The sequence below is a fragment of the Enhydra lutris genome, unplaced genomic scaffold, assembly GCF_002288905.1.
Source record: "Enhydra lutris kenyoni isolate GAN:26980312 unplaced genomic scaffold, ASM228890v2 scaffoldscaffold10, whole genome shotgun sequence".
Classification (NCBI taxonomy): Eukaryota; Metazoa; Chordata; class Mammalia; order Carnivora; family Mustelidae; genus Enhydra; species Enhydra lutris.
In genome coordinates, this window is record NW_019154094.1 from 34,990,097 (window position 1) to 35,007,517 (window position 17,421).

The 17,421-nt window shown below is 37.5% G+C and overlaps 1 protein-coding gene across 1 annotated transcript in view; it reads left to right on the forward strand.

Annotated features, from left to right (window-relative positions):
• LOC111144344 (leucine rich repeat neuronal 1) overlaps positions 1-16,685 on the forward strand; it is a 36,841-nt gene extending 20,156 nt beyond the window's left edge. The window contains exon 2 of the mRNA XM_022498601.1: positions 13,290-16,685. Within this exon, the coding sequence (XP_022354309.1) occupies positions 13,563-15,713 (2,151 nt within the window). The 5' untranslated portion in view covers positions 13,290-13,562 and the 3' untranslated portion in view covers positions 15,714-16,685. The remainder of the gene's footprint in view (positions 1-13,289) is intronic.
• The last annotated feature ends 736 nt before the right edge of the window (positions 16,686-17,421 follow it).

Genomic DNA, 17,421 nt, shown 5'->3' on the forward strand with positions numbered 1-17,421 from the left:
TTTTTTTTCTTTGGTGTAGGATTTTATTCATTTGGGTCACTTCTTTCCAAGACAATTAGAAACAGAAATGCTTTGGGTGTCATCCAGCCTTTCTTAGAGAAGTATGTGCTTTTTAACATAGTTGCAAAGGAGAATCCTTTAAAGAGGCTTACCATCAGCCTGCAAAATTGAAATCCTAAGTAACTAGCATGCAAAGATTTAATTAACATCCTCTCATTCATATAAATGTGTGACTTTTTTTCTTGCAAAAATGACATTGCCTTTGAAAAAATATCTTGGAAATGAGTTGGAAAAGAGGGGGGATTGAACTTTGAAGGCAGTCATGTGATATTTGGTTTGCAGTATGAGTTTTTTTGAGCCCTGAGCATTGTTTGTCTGATGGAGGACACCTGCTTATGTACCTGAATATCATATTAAAATAAAAATCTTGGACCTACCAGATTCTCCTATAAAGTTCATGGCAAACCAAACTGCAGAAACATTCCTGTGTCTTTGCTTTAAAACCTTTTTCATACTCTAGAAATCTCATATTCTAGAAATCTATTCTATCATTACCTGAGGGAAAGAGGATTTCTCAGTAGTAACCAAGCTATTTGGCAGTGATGAACCATCCCTAGGCCTTCATCGTGATTTGTTGAACTCCAGTCAAAGACTCTGCATTGCTTTCAAGGGTTAAAAAAGCTTCCATCCACTTGATCTATACTTCTGATAGTTCATTGACAGTCCCATTCATCCATTTCAAAATTGAGAGTTCTTTGGGATGACCATATGACATTTGGGAGATAGTGTTTAGGGCACGGGCTTTGGAGCCAGGCTATCTCTGAATCCTGCTCTATCACCGTCTAGCTACATGTCTTGAGCAAGTTACTTATTATCTCTATGCATGGTTTCCTTAATGTGAAAAGGGACAGTTATATTGCTTACCTACCAAGGATGTTATGAGGAAAAAAAGCATCAGGGTGCCTGGATGGCTCAGTGGGTTAAGCCTCTGCCTTCGACCCAGGTCATGATCTCAGGGTCTTGGGATCGAGCCCCGCATCGGGCTCCCTGCTTGGCAGGGAATGTTCTTCCTCCTCTCTCTCTCTGCCTGCCTCTCTGCCTACTTGTGATCTCTCTCTCTCTCTGTCAAATAAATAAATAAAATCTTTAAAAAAAAAAGGGGGGGAGCACCAGATGCGTGTTGTGTTTAAAAGGAAGGAAGAAGGTAGGGTGAGAGGGAGGGAGGGAGGGAGGGACAGACAGGAGGGGGGAGAAAGAAGAGAAGGAAGGAAGGAAGGGAAAGATATTTGTTGCAGATAATTTTCAAGAAAACCATTAATTTCCTTGTTGGAAGAACACATAATAACTTGGGTTTTTAGCAGGACTCTAATTTTCTAAGTTGAGAACTCCAAACGAAATTTATGATTGTTGAGATTCTACTCTGTACCAGCCCTGCTCAAGCCTTGTTCTCTCATGAGGAAAATCTGGAGCTATCTCCTAACAGATAAGGCAACCAAGACCTAGGGAGGTAAACAATTTATCCAAAGCACCATTGGTAATGCCAGGATATGGACTTATTTAGCTCTGCCTGCTTCTTGAGATCATGCTTTTTCTTTAAAAAACAACAACAATAACAACAACTAAACAGTGTTTTTACTCTTTTTAAAAGCCAGAAGCAAGTGTTTTGCTCCCAGCCATAAGGACTGCTGCTTACATGGGTGCCTTTAAAAGTAGAAACCCAGAAAAGAATCATCAAATGCCTAAAATCCTGGAGCTGGAGAAGCACTAAGACATCATCTGGATTTAGCCTAACCTCAACACTTACAGATAGGGCAGATAGCCTGTAAGATCTGAGTTGGAGGCAAAACTAGAGAGGTAAGGATCCCCTCACTGTTGGTCCAGTGCTTCCATCTCTGTACCGCTCTACCTCTCAAACTACCTCGAAAGCAGATAGGGATTCTGAGTTAGATCGCTTTATGCTCTTGACTTGCTGTCTTATTTGAGATCTTGAACAAGTGACAACTTCTCTGTGAAAAACAGGGATGCTATACTTTGCACCATACACTTGTAGTCATTCACTATAGCAGTTAATGCATAGTAAGTCTTTTATTAAATTAAAGCTGTTATTAAAATTAGCTATATTCCTAGTAGTATATTATTCATAAGTCCTCTTCTATCTTGAATGCCCATTCCCAACTCCTACTAATTATTCAAATCCACTTTACATTTCCTACATTTGAATTTCTATGCCCTCACAGAGTTTGTGACACATTATCCAGTGTCAAATTAAGAGAAGTTTATACATTCTAAAAATTAAATTTGTGATTTGGCCATGCTTATATAGAATAGATCAACTATGATCAATTCACTGCCACATTAAAAAAAAAAAAAAAAAATCAATGAACATGGTTAAGCTGACCTGACTCAATTTTTTGGAATAAGTTGGCCATCAGGATGATCGATTGAGCTGTCTACCCTATCCCTGATATACCTAATCAAAGGTCAAGATGGTGGTTATTAAACAAGCCATTTCACTCCCTAAATTGAATGACGTTTTCTTATGCTTCTAATAAAGGTAACTGATTAATAAAGCACCAGAGGCTAACATCCTTCAAAAAGTTTTAGTTCCTGCCCAGTGATCAAGAATATAAATTTCAACTAACCCCACACTAAGTGAAGCAATGTGGGGTTCATGTGTTTGGAGAGTAGGATAGAGTCAAGTTTGGCTTTCAAATATGTAACATCACCTCTCTGAGGTATCCTCTATAAAATGAGAAGTTGTTTAAGATGTGCAGAGGCCTTTTCCAACTTTCACAATTTGTGTTTCTCATAATTCACGGGGAAATCAGCTTTCTTTGCCTGTGATCCGTGGAAGCCAAATGAGAAACTGAAGTAGAAGTTCTTCCCAAGGGCTCTTCCATAAGCACCCTTCCCCACCATGCCAAGTCACCTCTTAAATTTGGATTGATGCCAGCTGGTTGTGTCTGGGCTTTTTTGCTCATTTTTCTTTTTCTTTCTTTCTTTTTTTTACAGTTTCTTTTGTAATTCTTAGTCCATCTGGGCTGGCCTTGCCGTTTACCATGCCTGACCAACCCTCCTGCAAGAACTAATGTGCTTTCCATGCCCCATTCCTCTTAGAAGCTGAATGAATTGTGACCCCCAGCTTCTATGCTCAGTTTTGAGACCAGCTGCACCTTTGGGTTCTTCCCAGAAATGCTGGCCGACACTGCACCTGCAGTGTGATGGATTTGCCCTGGACTGAAAGGGGAAGGAAAATGAGGGGGAATCAAAAGATCACTTGTGTTTACCCTTTTCTTTGCACAGTAGTGCATTTATACCACCCAAGTATACCAGAGAATTTTTGAGACTTTATTAATTAATAATAATAATAAATACAAGAAGAAACTAAAATAAAACTAGAGAATGCACAAATTTTTCTCTGGGAACCAGGAAAACCATAAACATTTAAAGTGATCAGATTAGGAAATGCTGAATTAGGGATCAAGGCATTTGGGTTTTATTTCATTTCTCTGCTAATTAACTGGGTCATCTTGGATCACCTAGGGGATCTGTAAGGTTCTGCCTGCCTTTAAAAGTAGGTCTTCCGAAAGAAAAGAGTATAAGATGAATTTTTTGTAAATGCAAAACTTCTTTTTAAACCACTAAAGTTTTCTTCAGAGCAAAGATTCACACTGTAATATACTGAGTCTCTAATTACAGGCTTTCACATATGGAGTATTTGCCAATAATAGTTTAAAATTGATATTTAATCATCTACTTATCAAACATTAACTCAGCATTTTAGGTGATATGATTATTATTATATTTATATATCATTCAGAGGTTGCAAACTGGCCACAGGCCATAAAAGGCCTTGGAAAGCATATGGTTTTTGTCTGGCCTACACAGTTAACACTTTTGGACACTTCTGGAGTCCATGCACATTCCAGCTTTTTACATGACTGTGTTAGATGCAGCTGACTTCACCTATCCAGCCCCTGAAAGCCCTGGAATTTGAGATCTTGGCATCATCAAGCTTGTTGCCTCCATAGCAGTTTAATTTACAAAAGGAAGGGAAGAAGAGAAGGACTGCCTCTCAGAAAATGGCTAGAAGTAGTTTTGCATGACACCAGGAGAATGGGTTGATAGATGACTTCCTGAGGTTCCTCTTAGCCTGGAAAGCTGTGACTACATTTCCCCTCAACCTACTTACTATAAGATAGATAAAATAGGACACAAAGTTACTAGACCTGCTCAAGGTCACTTAGGAAGTTTGTGGTGAAGCCAAAATTAAGAATCCCTTCCCTGGTGTCCTCATTCTGTTGCTCAGCCCACTCAGACATGCTGCTACACGGCTTGCTGATGAATAATGTGGGCTCTCAGGAACAGTTCCTTATGCAAAAGAGCCTCAGCAAGCTCTATTATGTCCTTGCAAGGGGATAGACTTTATTGTTTCCTTAATGCGTTATGAAGACTATTATAGCTCTTCCTCCCATACGAACCCTCCATCTGTGATCACTAACACACACTACAGGGTGTTTTGCTTTGGGTAATGTGTGAACAAGGAACATAATTTGGGGAAATGGTTGAAGAAAGGAATCTAAGATTCAGAAAGGGCCGGGGACCAGACGAAAGTCCAAGAAACTAATGTCCTTAAAAATAATCCCTGCAGGGGCGCCTGGCTGGCTCAGTCAGTAAAGCACGTGACTCTTGATCTCGGGATCAAGAGTTTGAGCCGCATGCTGGGTGAAGAGATTATTTTTAAAAAATAATAATGATAAAAAAAATAGAAATAGCCCATGCAAATTCAGTTTTCGCAATGTACTTGCAAGATCTTATTTCCTTCCCAAGGAAAATAAAATATACCCTCCAGAAAGACTTTGCTGTGATCTCTCTCTTTCTGGTTCTACCTACACTAGCCATCTGCATTGTTAGAAGGCCTCTGGCCAGGCTTTTTTCAGAATTTATAGTTGTTAATACCACAGAAGGTACCCTCTAGCTGATTTCAAACTCCTACTTCTTCCTTTCATAATGAATACCCATTGAAAAGACTAGATCTGGGGCGCCTGGGTGGCTCAGTGGGTTAAAAAGCCTCTGCCTTCAGCTCAGGTCATGATCCCAGGGTTCTGGGATCGAGTCCCGCATCAGGCTCTCTGCTCGGTGGGGAGCCTGCTTCCTCCTCTCTCTCTGCCTGCTTCTCTGCCTACTTGTGATCTCGGTCTGTCAAATAAATAAATAAAATCCTTAAAAAAAAAAGAAAAGACTAGATCCAATGAGACAACAAACTTGTAAATAATAATACCTAACATCTACTGGGGACTTGCTATGTGCCAGGCCCTCTGAAAAAACCTTTACATTTAACATCTTATCCTAATTCTCTCACCACCTTTGCAAAGTAGGTTTTATGACCTCCATCTTCTTTCTTTTTTTTAAGATTTATTTATTTATTTATTTGACAGAGATCACAAGTAAGCAGAGAGGCAGGCAGAGAGAAAGAGAAGGGAACAGGCTCCCCGCTGAGCAGAGCCCGATGGGGGACTCGATCCCAGGACCGTGAGATCATGACCTGAACTAAAGGCAGAGGCTTAACCCACTGAGCCACCCAGGCGCTCCTGATCTCCATTTTCTAAAGAAAAAATTTTTAACTGAGACTCAGAAAGAAAGCTTCAGTAACTTGGCCAAGGTCACAGAACTGAATTTGAAACCAGGTTTGTCTTTCTAGAAGTCACATTCTAAACTCCTATTTACAAAAGCTTACAGCCAGGTGCCTGGGTGGATCAATTGGTTGAGCCCTGACTCTTGCTTTTGGCTCAGGTCACGATCTCACCAACTCTTAGTTTTGGCTAGGTTCATGGTCTCAGGGTCATGAGAACAAGCTCAGCACTGAAGCCGGCCTTGGGCTTTGTGCTCAGAGGGGAATCTGCTTGAGATTCTCTCTCCCTCTGCCCTTTTCTGCCCCCCACCCCTGCTCTTGTGTTCCCCCTTCTCTCAAATACATTAAATCTTTAAACACAAAACAAGGAGTGCCTGGGTAGCTCAGTTGGTTAAGCAACTGCCTTCAGCTCACCTGGGATGGAGTCCTGCATCAGGCTCCCGGCTCCATGGCCGTCTATTTCTCCCTCTGACCTTCTCCCCACTCGTGCTCTGTCTCACTCTGTCTCTCAAATAAATAAAATATTTTTTAAAAAATTTAAAAAAATAATAGCAATGAAACGTATAGCCTTTTGAGCCTAACAATCAGCCACTTGTTCCTGCAGCAGAAGTCAAGGTGGCCTTCAGCCCAGGAAGTTCCATCTGTGAGGTCAATCCAATGAAGGCAGCCTGGCCCCGCCATGCTCCCATCCCCCACAACAGAGCAGCTACAGGGAGAATTTGCATTGAGACATTGCATTTTTTAACCAGAAGGAAAGCTTCACTGAACAAAAATCCCATTGTCCCCATTATTAAGCCCCCTAAAAGAAGATAAGCAAATTTGAATGCTGCATTAGCTCTGGATCTATTTGGGGACCAATAAAGCTAAAAAACGGATTTCCTAAACATGTACATAGTGTGAATTTGGCCATCAAAGACAGTATGCATAAAAACACACGTCCTAAGAAGGCATTTTTCTTCATTTAGTTCTTCACTGCTGTGACTACTAGGTTTATGAAAGGATGCTAATTCCAGGTTAGGAGGTTTTCCTGTATTCCTATAACTATTAACTGTATTCCATAGTTTGCTTGCCTGCATAGGGTTTTAATTTAGCACAGTGCCATATTTGGTCTCTGGATTTCTAACACTTAATTCCAATAGTACTGTTGAAAAAATGGAAATGGTAAAAAAATAACCATGATTTTTTTCCAAACACATGTCATGCCCAAAGGTCTTAAAGAGATTTGCTTATTCATTACCTCCCAATACTCCTGCAGGGTGAAAATGAAATTTAATAGCAAACTTGATGAGGTTCCAGAGATTCAAATAAGTATCTGAGGGCTCACTCTGTGCTGGACTCTTTCCCAGGCTCTTTAGTTATCATAATTTTCATATATGAAGTATGTATAATTAGCCTTAATTTAGGCACAGAAACTGAGACAGAATTTCCATAGTTTATATAAGGTAATAAGTGAAGAAGTCAGAATCTGAATACAGATCACTTGATTCCCCTCATAGAAAGACAGAATTCTTTCTACAAATAGAGAGCTATCTGGTTTTTAATATAACTAGAATTAACTTAATCATCATGTTATTGTGATTGCTTATTTCTTTCACCCAACTTCATAAGAATTTAATGTGGAAGGATCCAACTCCCAAGTCATACTAAATACTGTGATGTTAAAATAACATCCCATCTCCTATGATTCTATGGGGAAAATGGGGATCAGTGCCAAATTCACTGATGGTGATGACCATGCAGTCTATTTCCTTTGGGATTTTATATTCAGAGCACAGTGTCCTAAACATATCTTATTGGAAAAAGCAGCATCAAATGTAATTATATAATTGTTTGTAGGCCTCTTTGAAATGCATCCCTTGCCAACCCTGGGCCTTTAAAGCTATGGGTTTTTATTTAAGGGATTGTTTCTTTAAACTGCCAGACCCGTTTATGGAACATCATTCTCATAGTTAGGACATTTTCTTCTCACATTTGACCAACTTAGTCAAGTAAGTCCTAGAACAAAGCAATCCCACTTTTCAGAAAAAAATCTGCTAGCCATTTTTTTATTAGTTGCAGAATTTAAGTTAATCAGTTGGTATGTAAGTGATAAAAGTTGGACTGAATTATAATGGATTCATGGTTTTTTAATGATAAAAAATAACATTAAACTTACCAGCTCCCATTTTTAAGTATAAAATTCAGTAGTGTTGTACAACAGAGTTCCCAAGTTTTTTCATTTTGTAAAACTTAAATACCCATTAAGCACAAATTCCCTCTCCCCTTCCTACAACCCTTGGCAACCACCATTCTACTTTCTGTTGCTGTAATTTTGATTACTTTAGATACTTCATGTAAGTGGAATCATACAGTATTTGTCCTTTCGTGACAGGCTTATTTCATCTAGGATGATGTCCTGGAAGTTCATCCACATTGTAGATATAACAAGTTTTGCTTTTTTTAAAGTTGCATGATATTCCATTTTGTGTATATGCTACATTTTCTTTTTCCATTCATCCCCTATACACATATGGGTTGTTCCCACCTCTTGGCTATTGTGAATAGTGCTGCATTGAACACTGGTGTGCAAACATCTCTTCAAGATCTTGCTATGAGTTTTTCTGGATGTACACCCAGAAGTGGGACTACTGGATCATACAGTAATTCTAGTTTTAATTTATTTCAGAACTCCCATACTGTATACCAGAGCAGAGGCATCATTTTACATTCCCACCACTTGTTACTTTCTTTTCTTTCGATGGTAGTCATCCTTATGGATGTGAGGTCATATTCCATTCTGGTTTTGATTTGTATTTCCTCGTGATTGGTGATGTTAAGCATCTTTTCATATGCTTATTGTCCTCTCACATATCTTTGGAGAATTGTCTATTTAAATCCTTTGCATAATTTTTAATCATACTATTTGGTTTTTTGTTGTTGTAGCTGTTATATAGAGTTATGGGAGTTCCTTATGTATTTTGGACATTAGTCCCTTATCAGATAATAAAGATTTGCACATATTTTCTCCTATTTTATAGATTGTCTTTTCAGCCTGTTGATTGTTTCCTTCAATGTGCAGAAGTTTATAAGTTTGCTTTAATCACATTTGCTATTTTTGCTTTTATTGCCTGTGCTTGTGGTGTTATATTCCAAGAAATCATTGTCAAATCCAATGTTCTGAAGCTTTTTCCCTATGTTTTCTCCTAGGAGTTTTCCAGTTTTAGGTCTTATATTTAGGTTTTTAATTCTTCTTGAGTTAAATTTTGTATATGTTATAGGGTAAAGGGTCCAACTTCATTCCCTTGCATGTGGATATCCAACACTATTTGTTGAAGAGACTATTCTTTCCTCATCGTTTTGTCTTGGCACTTTCATCAAAGATCCCTTCATCATATATGGGAGAGTTTATTTCTGTATCCTCTCTTCCATTCGTCTATATTCCTGTCTTTATGCCAGTATCCCACCATCTTAATTACTATTGCTTTATTGTATGTTTTGAACTCATGAAGTGTGAGGCCTCCAACTTTGTTCTATTTCAGGACTGTTTTGGCTACTTGGAGTCCGTTGAGATTCCATATGAATTTCAATATGTTTTTTAAGATTTTATTTATTTATTTGACAGAGAGAGCAGCAGAGGAAGAGGGAGAAGCAGACTCCCCACTGAGCAGGGAGTCCGATGAGGGACTCCATCCCTAGACTCTAGGATCATGACCTGAGCCGAAGGCAGACACTTAACCAACCCGAGATTTTTTTTTTTTTTCCTATTTTTGCAAAAACTGTGATTGAGCTTTTGATAAAGATGGCAATGAATCTGTAGATCACTTTGGATAGTATGGGCATTTTAACAATATAATTCATGAGCATGGGATACATTTCTATATATTTGTATGTTTTATTTCTTTTAGCAGTGTTTTGTAGTTTTGAGTGCACAAGTCTTTTACCTGCTTGGTAAAATTTATTCTCAAGTATTTTAGTCTTTCAATGCTATTGTAAGTGGGATTATTAATTGCCTTTTTGGATTAGTCACTGTTAGGGTACAAAAACACAATTGATTTTATGAATTTATTTTGTGTCTCACAATTTTGTTGAAATTATTAGTTTTTAACAGTTAAGGGTTTTTTGTGACATTTTAAGGTTTTCTACATGTGAGATCATACCATCTGCAAACAGAATTTTGCTTCTTCATTTCCAATTTGGATGCTTTATTTCTTATCTAATTGTTCTGTCTAGGACTTCCAGTTCTAAGTTGAATAGAAGTAACTAGAGTGGGCATCCTTACGTTGTTCCTGATCATCGAGGAAAAGTTTTTACTCTTTCATCACTGATTATGATTTTAGCTGTGGGCTTTTCATATGTGGTTTTTTTCTTTTATGCCTAGTCAGTTGAGTGTTTTTATCATGAAAGTGTGTTGAATTTTGTCAAGTGTATTTTCTTCAACTGAGATGATGATGTGGGTTTTTCATTCATTCTGTTAATATGGTATATTCCTTTGAATTATTTTCATATATTGAACCATGCTTGCATTCTAGGTATAAATCCATTGTTAGTCATGGTGTATAAACCTTTAAATAAACTGTTGAATTCAATCTGCTAGTATTTTGTGGAGGAGTTTTGAATCAGTATCCATCAGGGACATTGGATTTACTTTTAAAACTGTTAGTGAATAACTTCAGAGGCATGCCTTGTTTTAAACATACAAAATGGTTTAAGCACTCTATGAAGCTTTGTTCTGTGTATAATGTCATATTCAAAAAGTAGGCTGGAAAATATGCTAACGAGAGTTCAGAATGGCATGCAACTAGAAACATCTTAAAACATCTCCTTTTGTGTCAAGAAAGGTTCATTCTCCACTCCCTAAGAAGCCAAATGCAGGTCTGGGAAAGGAAAATGTCTTCTCTCTGTGTAACATTCTCAGTTTGTGTGGTTTGTTTGTTAAAAGAGGAGAGTGTATGTCAAACAGAAATTTGAGTATTGCAATCTAATTACCTCATCATATATTTTAAACCAAAATGGAAGCATTACTCATGAAAATATCTGAAGTATAGCCCCACAAAAGATATTTTTCAATGGCAACATATGGTTTTGGGAGTCTCACACAACTTCAATGCATACTTACTTTTTGCTATGTTTCCTTAATTCAGTCAAAACATAAATATTAGTTGAAATTCCATCTCAGAGTTATGAGAAGTAGATTTATTTTTTTAGTTTTCTATTTTGAATTAAAATGAAGCAATAACATGTGGCAGAAATCTTCTTAATGGGAAATTTACTGTGGTCATTATATGTGTTTTAGGATTATAAATGGAAACAAAAAGAGTGGAATAAATTTGTGGAGGCACTAATAGTTGGAAAATTATTATTATGTACTTATTTTATGGAATTTCCTGATAAAAATCAGAGTCAAGTAGTTTTATAATGTTGAAAAGTTTTATGCATACATATATGGTATGGTAAAGTAACCAGATTAGGTATATTTACCTTATATTTTTATACTTATTATATATTTATATATTATATATATAATAAATATATAATTTTTACCTACATACATGTTTACCTATCATTAGGTATATTTACCATATATGGTAAAGTAACCAGATCAGGTGGAGGAGAATGCCAGTGTGTTTCCTCCCCACAAAGAATAGCAAATATCCAGCATCAGCACGCAACATATTCATTTCCTTCTTCCTCCAACTGCCAAATCTAGATGGGTGATTTTTTTTTTTAATACCATCTTGTTCGACCAGTAAACAGTAAAACAGGTTTGCATGTTTTATATAACAACAACAGAAATGTAGGACTTTTCTTTCTTTCTACTAAAATATAATAAATATAGAACTTTTAGGTCTATAAAGCAAACTTTTAGTTTGCTTCTTGGTCAATCACAAGGATGACTGTTTTGCATAGTACAAAGTAATAGCAGCAAATATGAATTGAAAGCTTGCTATGTGTTGGATACTAGATTTCAGGTACATTATATGCTCTGTTTTATTGAATCCTTACAGTAATTTTATGAGGGTAAAGAAAACACTAGTTACTGAAGGTCCTTCAGTACTCAAAGCTGAAGTTCATTCCAGAAAGAGAAATGAAAAGAAACATATAGCTCTACTTTTCATAGTTTAGCAAGCGACAGGCTTAGTTTTGAGAAAGCAAGATAGACCATGAATCCACGGCGGATTCTCTGCGCGTGCGCCCCCCACCACCCACAACAGTGGCTTTTTAAACATGATTGGAATCCAGGGAACTAGAACCGTTAACTGCGAATACTGTCTTTATAAACAGATGAGCAATACATATTTGACCTCAAAAGACCTTATTAAAACCAATAGACAATGACTATAAATGCCCCAGTTTTCCTTCATTTACTTGTTCTCTAATAACCACTATTCAGCTAAAACTAATATGGATGAGAGATATAATAAGATGACAATAGAGATGCCTGGGTGGTTTAGTCAGTTGAGTGAGTGTCTTACCCTTGATTTCAGCTCAGGTCATGAGCCTCACGTCAGGTTCTCACACTGGGCATGGAGCCTGCTTAAGATTTTCTCTCTGTCCCTCTCCCTCTGCCCCTTAGTCAGGGGTTGGGGCGGGGAAGGATGACAATACATATAACTAACTTTTGTGAGCCTTATATAGATTCCTTTAATTCTCTTAAGGATCAACCCTATCTTATATAGTTGAAGAAGCTGAGGCTTTAAGATAAGAACCCAAAAGAACATATCCCCAAAAAAGAACATATCCAATATATCCATGTTTTATAGCTACTAAGTGGCTAGTGAGATTCCCATGAGATTGTTGAAATTAAACATGTGTAAGTATGTTTGTGTTTTTCATTAAAATCAAAATCAGTGATAATAGGAGGATAAATTCCTTTGTTTTATTCAGTCAAGATTAGCTATGATTGTTAGAATATAAGAAAAACTGCTATTTTCTCTCTGTAGTTGTATTAAATGAATTTTTTGCATAAGAATAACTGAGCTAGAAAAGCACTGGCTGAATATGTCTACAGAATATATAATTCTATATTTTGGAATTTGGAAAAAGAACTGCTGAAAAGAAATAAAAACAGTTATTCTTTAAAATATAAATAACTAGGGGTGCCTGTGTGGCTCAGTTGGTTAAGCATCTGCCTTCAGCTCAGATCATGATCCCAGACTCCTGGGATTGAGTCCTGCCTCGGGCTCCCTTCTCCATGGGCAGCCTGCTTCTCCCTTTTCATTGCTTGTGCTCTCTCGTGCTCTCTCTCCCTTTCTCTCTCTCTCTCAAATAAATAAATATCTTTTTAAAAAATAATAAGATAAAATATAAATAACTAAGAATTAACTTTGAGTCTCTTATAAACTGTGTTTCATGTTTTGCTTTTGATCTTTTGACTTCTTGGAGCCTTCCATTTTTTTAAAGTCGACCTTGTTTTTAAAGAAATGACATCTGTTTTTCTGAGTGTCCCTATTATGTGTGTGCATTTGATGATTTTACCCAATTAAATTGCAAGAGTGGTAACTATTTTTAGTGTAGTAAGTGGAATATAGAAAATATACTGTAATTTAAAAGTTTGTGTAGTTACTTTGAATATTCTGTTAATAGATTTGTGATTATGCCTTTTTAGTAGACAAAAGGAAGTCTATAATATAGAAAATATATGAAAAAAACATAACATCTGTCCTAATCTAATTTTCAGGCACATCTCCAGTCTTTGATTTGGCTGAAGTAACATACCACAGAGCTGTGGGCATGCCTGGAATTGAGAGAAGCAGTTAAAAGACTCCCAATTGCTTCCTGCCTTTTGAAAACTCCTGAAAATCATCTCTTCGGACTCCGGAATTTTACACAACTCTACTAGGACTTTGCTTGAATGTTTACATTTTCTGCTTGCTGTCCTACATACCACACTATCTAGTGTTCACCTTTTGTTAAAACATAGGGGTGTCGGGAGCTCACTTGGCAAGCCAGCATGGCTAGGATGAGCTTTGTTTTAGCAGCTTGCCAGTTGGTGCTGGGCTCGCTAATGACTTCATTAACTGGGTCTTCCCTACAAAATAGTGAGTGTCCACAACTTTGTGTATGTGAAATTAGGCCCTGGTTCACCCCGCAGTCAACATATAGAGAAGCTACTACTGTTGATTGCAATGATCTCCGCTTAACAAGGATTCCCAGCAACCTTTCTAGTGATACCCAAGTGCTTCTCTTACAGAGCAATAACATCGCAAAGACCGTGGATGAGCTCCAGCAGCTTTTCAACTTGACTGAGCTAGATTTCTCCCAAAACAACTTTACAAATATTAAGGAGGTAGGGCTGACAAACCTAACCCAGCTCACTACTCTACATTTGGAGGAAAATCAGATTACAGAAATGACTGATTACTGTCTGCAAGACCTCAGCAACCTTCAAGAACTCTATATCAACCATAACCAGATTAGCACTATTTCTGCTAATGCTTTTTCAGGCTTAAAAAATCTTTTAAGGCTTCACTTGAACTCTAATAAATTGAAAGTTATCGATAGCCGCTGGTTTGATTCAACACCCAACCTGGAAATACTCATGATTGGGGAAAACCCCGTGATTGGAATTCTAGATATGAACTTTAAACCCCTCTCAAATCTGAGAAGCCTGGTTTTGGCAGGAATGTATCTCACTGATATTCCCGGAAATGCCTTGGTGGGCTTGGATAGCCTTGAAAGCCTGTCTTTTTATGATAACAAACTGGTCAAGGTTCCTCAGCTTGCTCTGCAAAAAGTTCCAAATTTAAAATTCTTAGACCTCAATAAAAACCCCATTCACAAAATCCAAGAAGGGGATTTCAAAAATATGCTTCGACTGAAAGAACTGGGAATCAACAACATGGGGGAACTTGTTTCTGTGGATCGCTATGCCCTTGATAACTTGCCTGAACTCACAAAGTTAGAAGCTACCAATAACCCCAAATTATCTTATATCCACCGCTTGGCTTTTCGAAGTGTTCCTGCCCTAGAAAGCTTGATGTTGAACAACAATGCCTTGAATGCTGTTTACCAAAAGACTGTAGAATCCCTTCCCAATCTTCGTGAGATTAGTATCCACAGCAATCCTCTGAGGTGTGATTGTGTCATCCACTGGATTAATTCCAACAAGACCAACATCCGATTCATGGAGCCGTTGTCCATGTTCTGTGCCATGCCACCTGAATATAGAGGACAGCAGGTAAAGGAAGTTTTAATCCAGGATTCAAGTGAACAGTGCCTCCCAATGATATCTCACGACACATTCCCAAATCATTTAAACATGGATATTGGCACAACAGTTTTCCTAGACTGTCGGGCCATGGCTGAGCCAGAACCTGAAATTTACTGGGTCACTCCTCTTGGAAATAAGATAACTGTGGATACACTTTCAGATAAATACAAGCTAAGTAGTGAAGGTACTTTGGAAATATCTAACATACAAATTGAAGACTCAGGAAGATACACTTGTGTTGCCCAGAATGTGGAAGGGGCCGACACACGTGTGGTAACAATTAAGGTTAATGGGACCCTTCTGGATGGTACCCAGGTGCTGAAAATATATGTCAAGCAGACAGAATCTCATTCCATTTTAGTGTCCTGGAAAGTTAATTCCAATGTCATGACATCAAACTTAAAATGGTCCTCTGCCACCATGAAGATTGACAATCCTCACATAACATACACCGCCAGGGTCCCAGTAGATGTTCATGAGTACAACCTAACACATCTGCAGCCTTCCACAGATTATGAAGTATGTCTCACAGTGTCCAATATTCATCAGCAGACTCAAAAGTCGTGTGTCAATGTCACAACTAAAAATGCCGCCTTTGCACTGGACATTTCTGACCAAGAAACAAGTACAGCCCTTGCTGCAGTAATGGGGTCCATGTTTGCCGTCATTAGCCTCGCGTCCATTGCTGTGTATATTGCCAAAAGGTTTAAGAGGAAAAACTACCACCATTCATTAAAAAAGTATATGCAAAAAACTTCTTCAATCCCACTAAATGAGCTGTACCCACCACTCATTAACCTCTGGGAAGGTGACAGTGAGAAAGACAAAGATGGTTCTGCAGACACCAAGCCAACCCAGGTTGACACATCCAGAAGCTATTACATGTGGTAACTCAGTGGACATTTTGCTTCTGGTAGTAAGGAGCACAAAGACGTTTTTGCTTTATTCTGCAAAAGTAACAAGTTGAAGACTTTTGTATTTTGACTTTGCTAGTTTGTGGCAGAGTGGAGAGGACGGGTGGATATTTCAAATTTTTTTAGTATAGCGTATCGCAAGGGTTTGACACGGCTGGCGGCATCTCTAGGCTTCCGGTTTGTGTTTGGTTTTTATTCTTATCATTATTATGATTATGATTATAATGTTATTATTATTATTATTTTGTTTTAGTTGTGCTAAACTCAATAATGCTGTTCTAACTACAATGCTCAATAAAATGATTAATGACAGGTTGGGGTTCCCCTGTGCTTTTACCAATAGCATGACCCCTTCTTCTGAAGCCATCAATAGAAAGTACCATGTCCTCGCAAAGCTAACATACAGTGTGAAGCAGCATTGAACCTTTTGTAGCAATCTGGTCTACAGACTTTTAACTCAAGAAGCCAAGGCTAGACTTGTTACCTTTGTTGAATGATGTTAGTTGACTGTACTGTAATGTTGTATCAACTGAATTGAATGTTTGCCTTTGAACAATGACTTCTTTTTTTGTAATAGTTAAGAGGCTTAGAATAAGCTAACAGGCAATAGAAATATGTATATCAGATTTTTTAATGTAACAAACTACATGTTAATTGTTACCTTATTCTTTTTATCTTTAGTAGACACTTTTAAAAGAAAAGACAATTTTGTTGTGTTTAACTCACCAACATGTGGTGTATAATGAAGACAGAACTATAATAAATTAGTTTTGTTCTGATTTTTTAGAACACTTGCAATAATGTATCATTTATAGTTCTTGCTAGTTGCAGTGGTGATATATTTCACATCCTTTAAACAACCACCAAAATAAATCAAGTAAAGCTTGATGCTTTTAAAACTAGGCCCCCAAAACTTTTTAATTCTTTTTCTAAGGGAAGAAATATCTATTTTCATGAACATATTTTAATGAAAGGGATTTCTATATTTTAAATATTACTGATGAGACCTAATGGAGGGAAACATCCTTATGAACAAAAAGGCATATTACTGTATCCCAAGCATCACCAAATGTGGTTACAAAATAGAAACAGATACATTGATAAAGAAATAGATATGTCACATTCCTTTTCTGTAAGGGTTTTGTTAAAATTCTGATTTTCTTTTTTAGTAGTATCCATACTCTCAGTCAAAGTCTAAAACATACAGTTAGGCAGTATTCCACAATATTTTACATGTTATTCATTTTTAAATGGCATTCTATTTGCTTAGACTCTTATTAGCCCATATATCCATGTGAAGATATCTGCTGAGACAAGTAAATGGTTAATAGAAAACAGAACAACTTCTGTACATTTGGCATTTTTCAGCCAAAAAATATAGAGACTCAGTTTGGCAGAACTAAGTGCTTACTGGAAAATGCATGTGTGAAATTTTGGACAGAAAAAAAAATTGGGGTAGAAGGTCAGTTCCACAAAGTATGTGTGTTGGGGGAGGTGGAGGGAGATGAAGATATACTTAGAAGAAAAAGGAACCATTTGAAAATGCAGATTAATAAGACAGAGAAATAAAGAAAAGCTGCTCCAGATGGCACCTGCCACCAGGGATAGGCCGGCATACCAGGAATGATAAGATTGTAAAAAGGGACTGAGCTAGCAGGTGGCAGCTGAGCAAAAAGAAGAAGGGA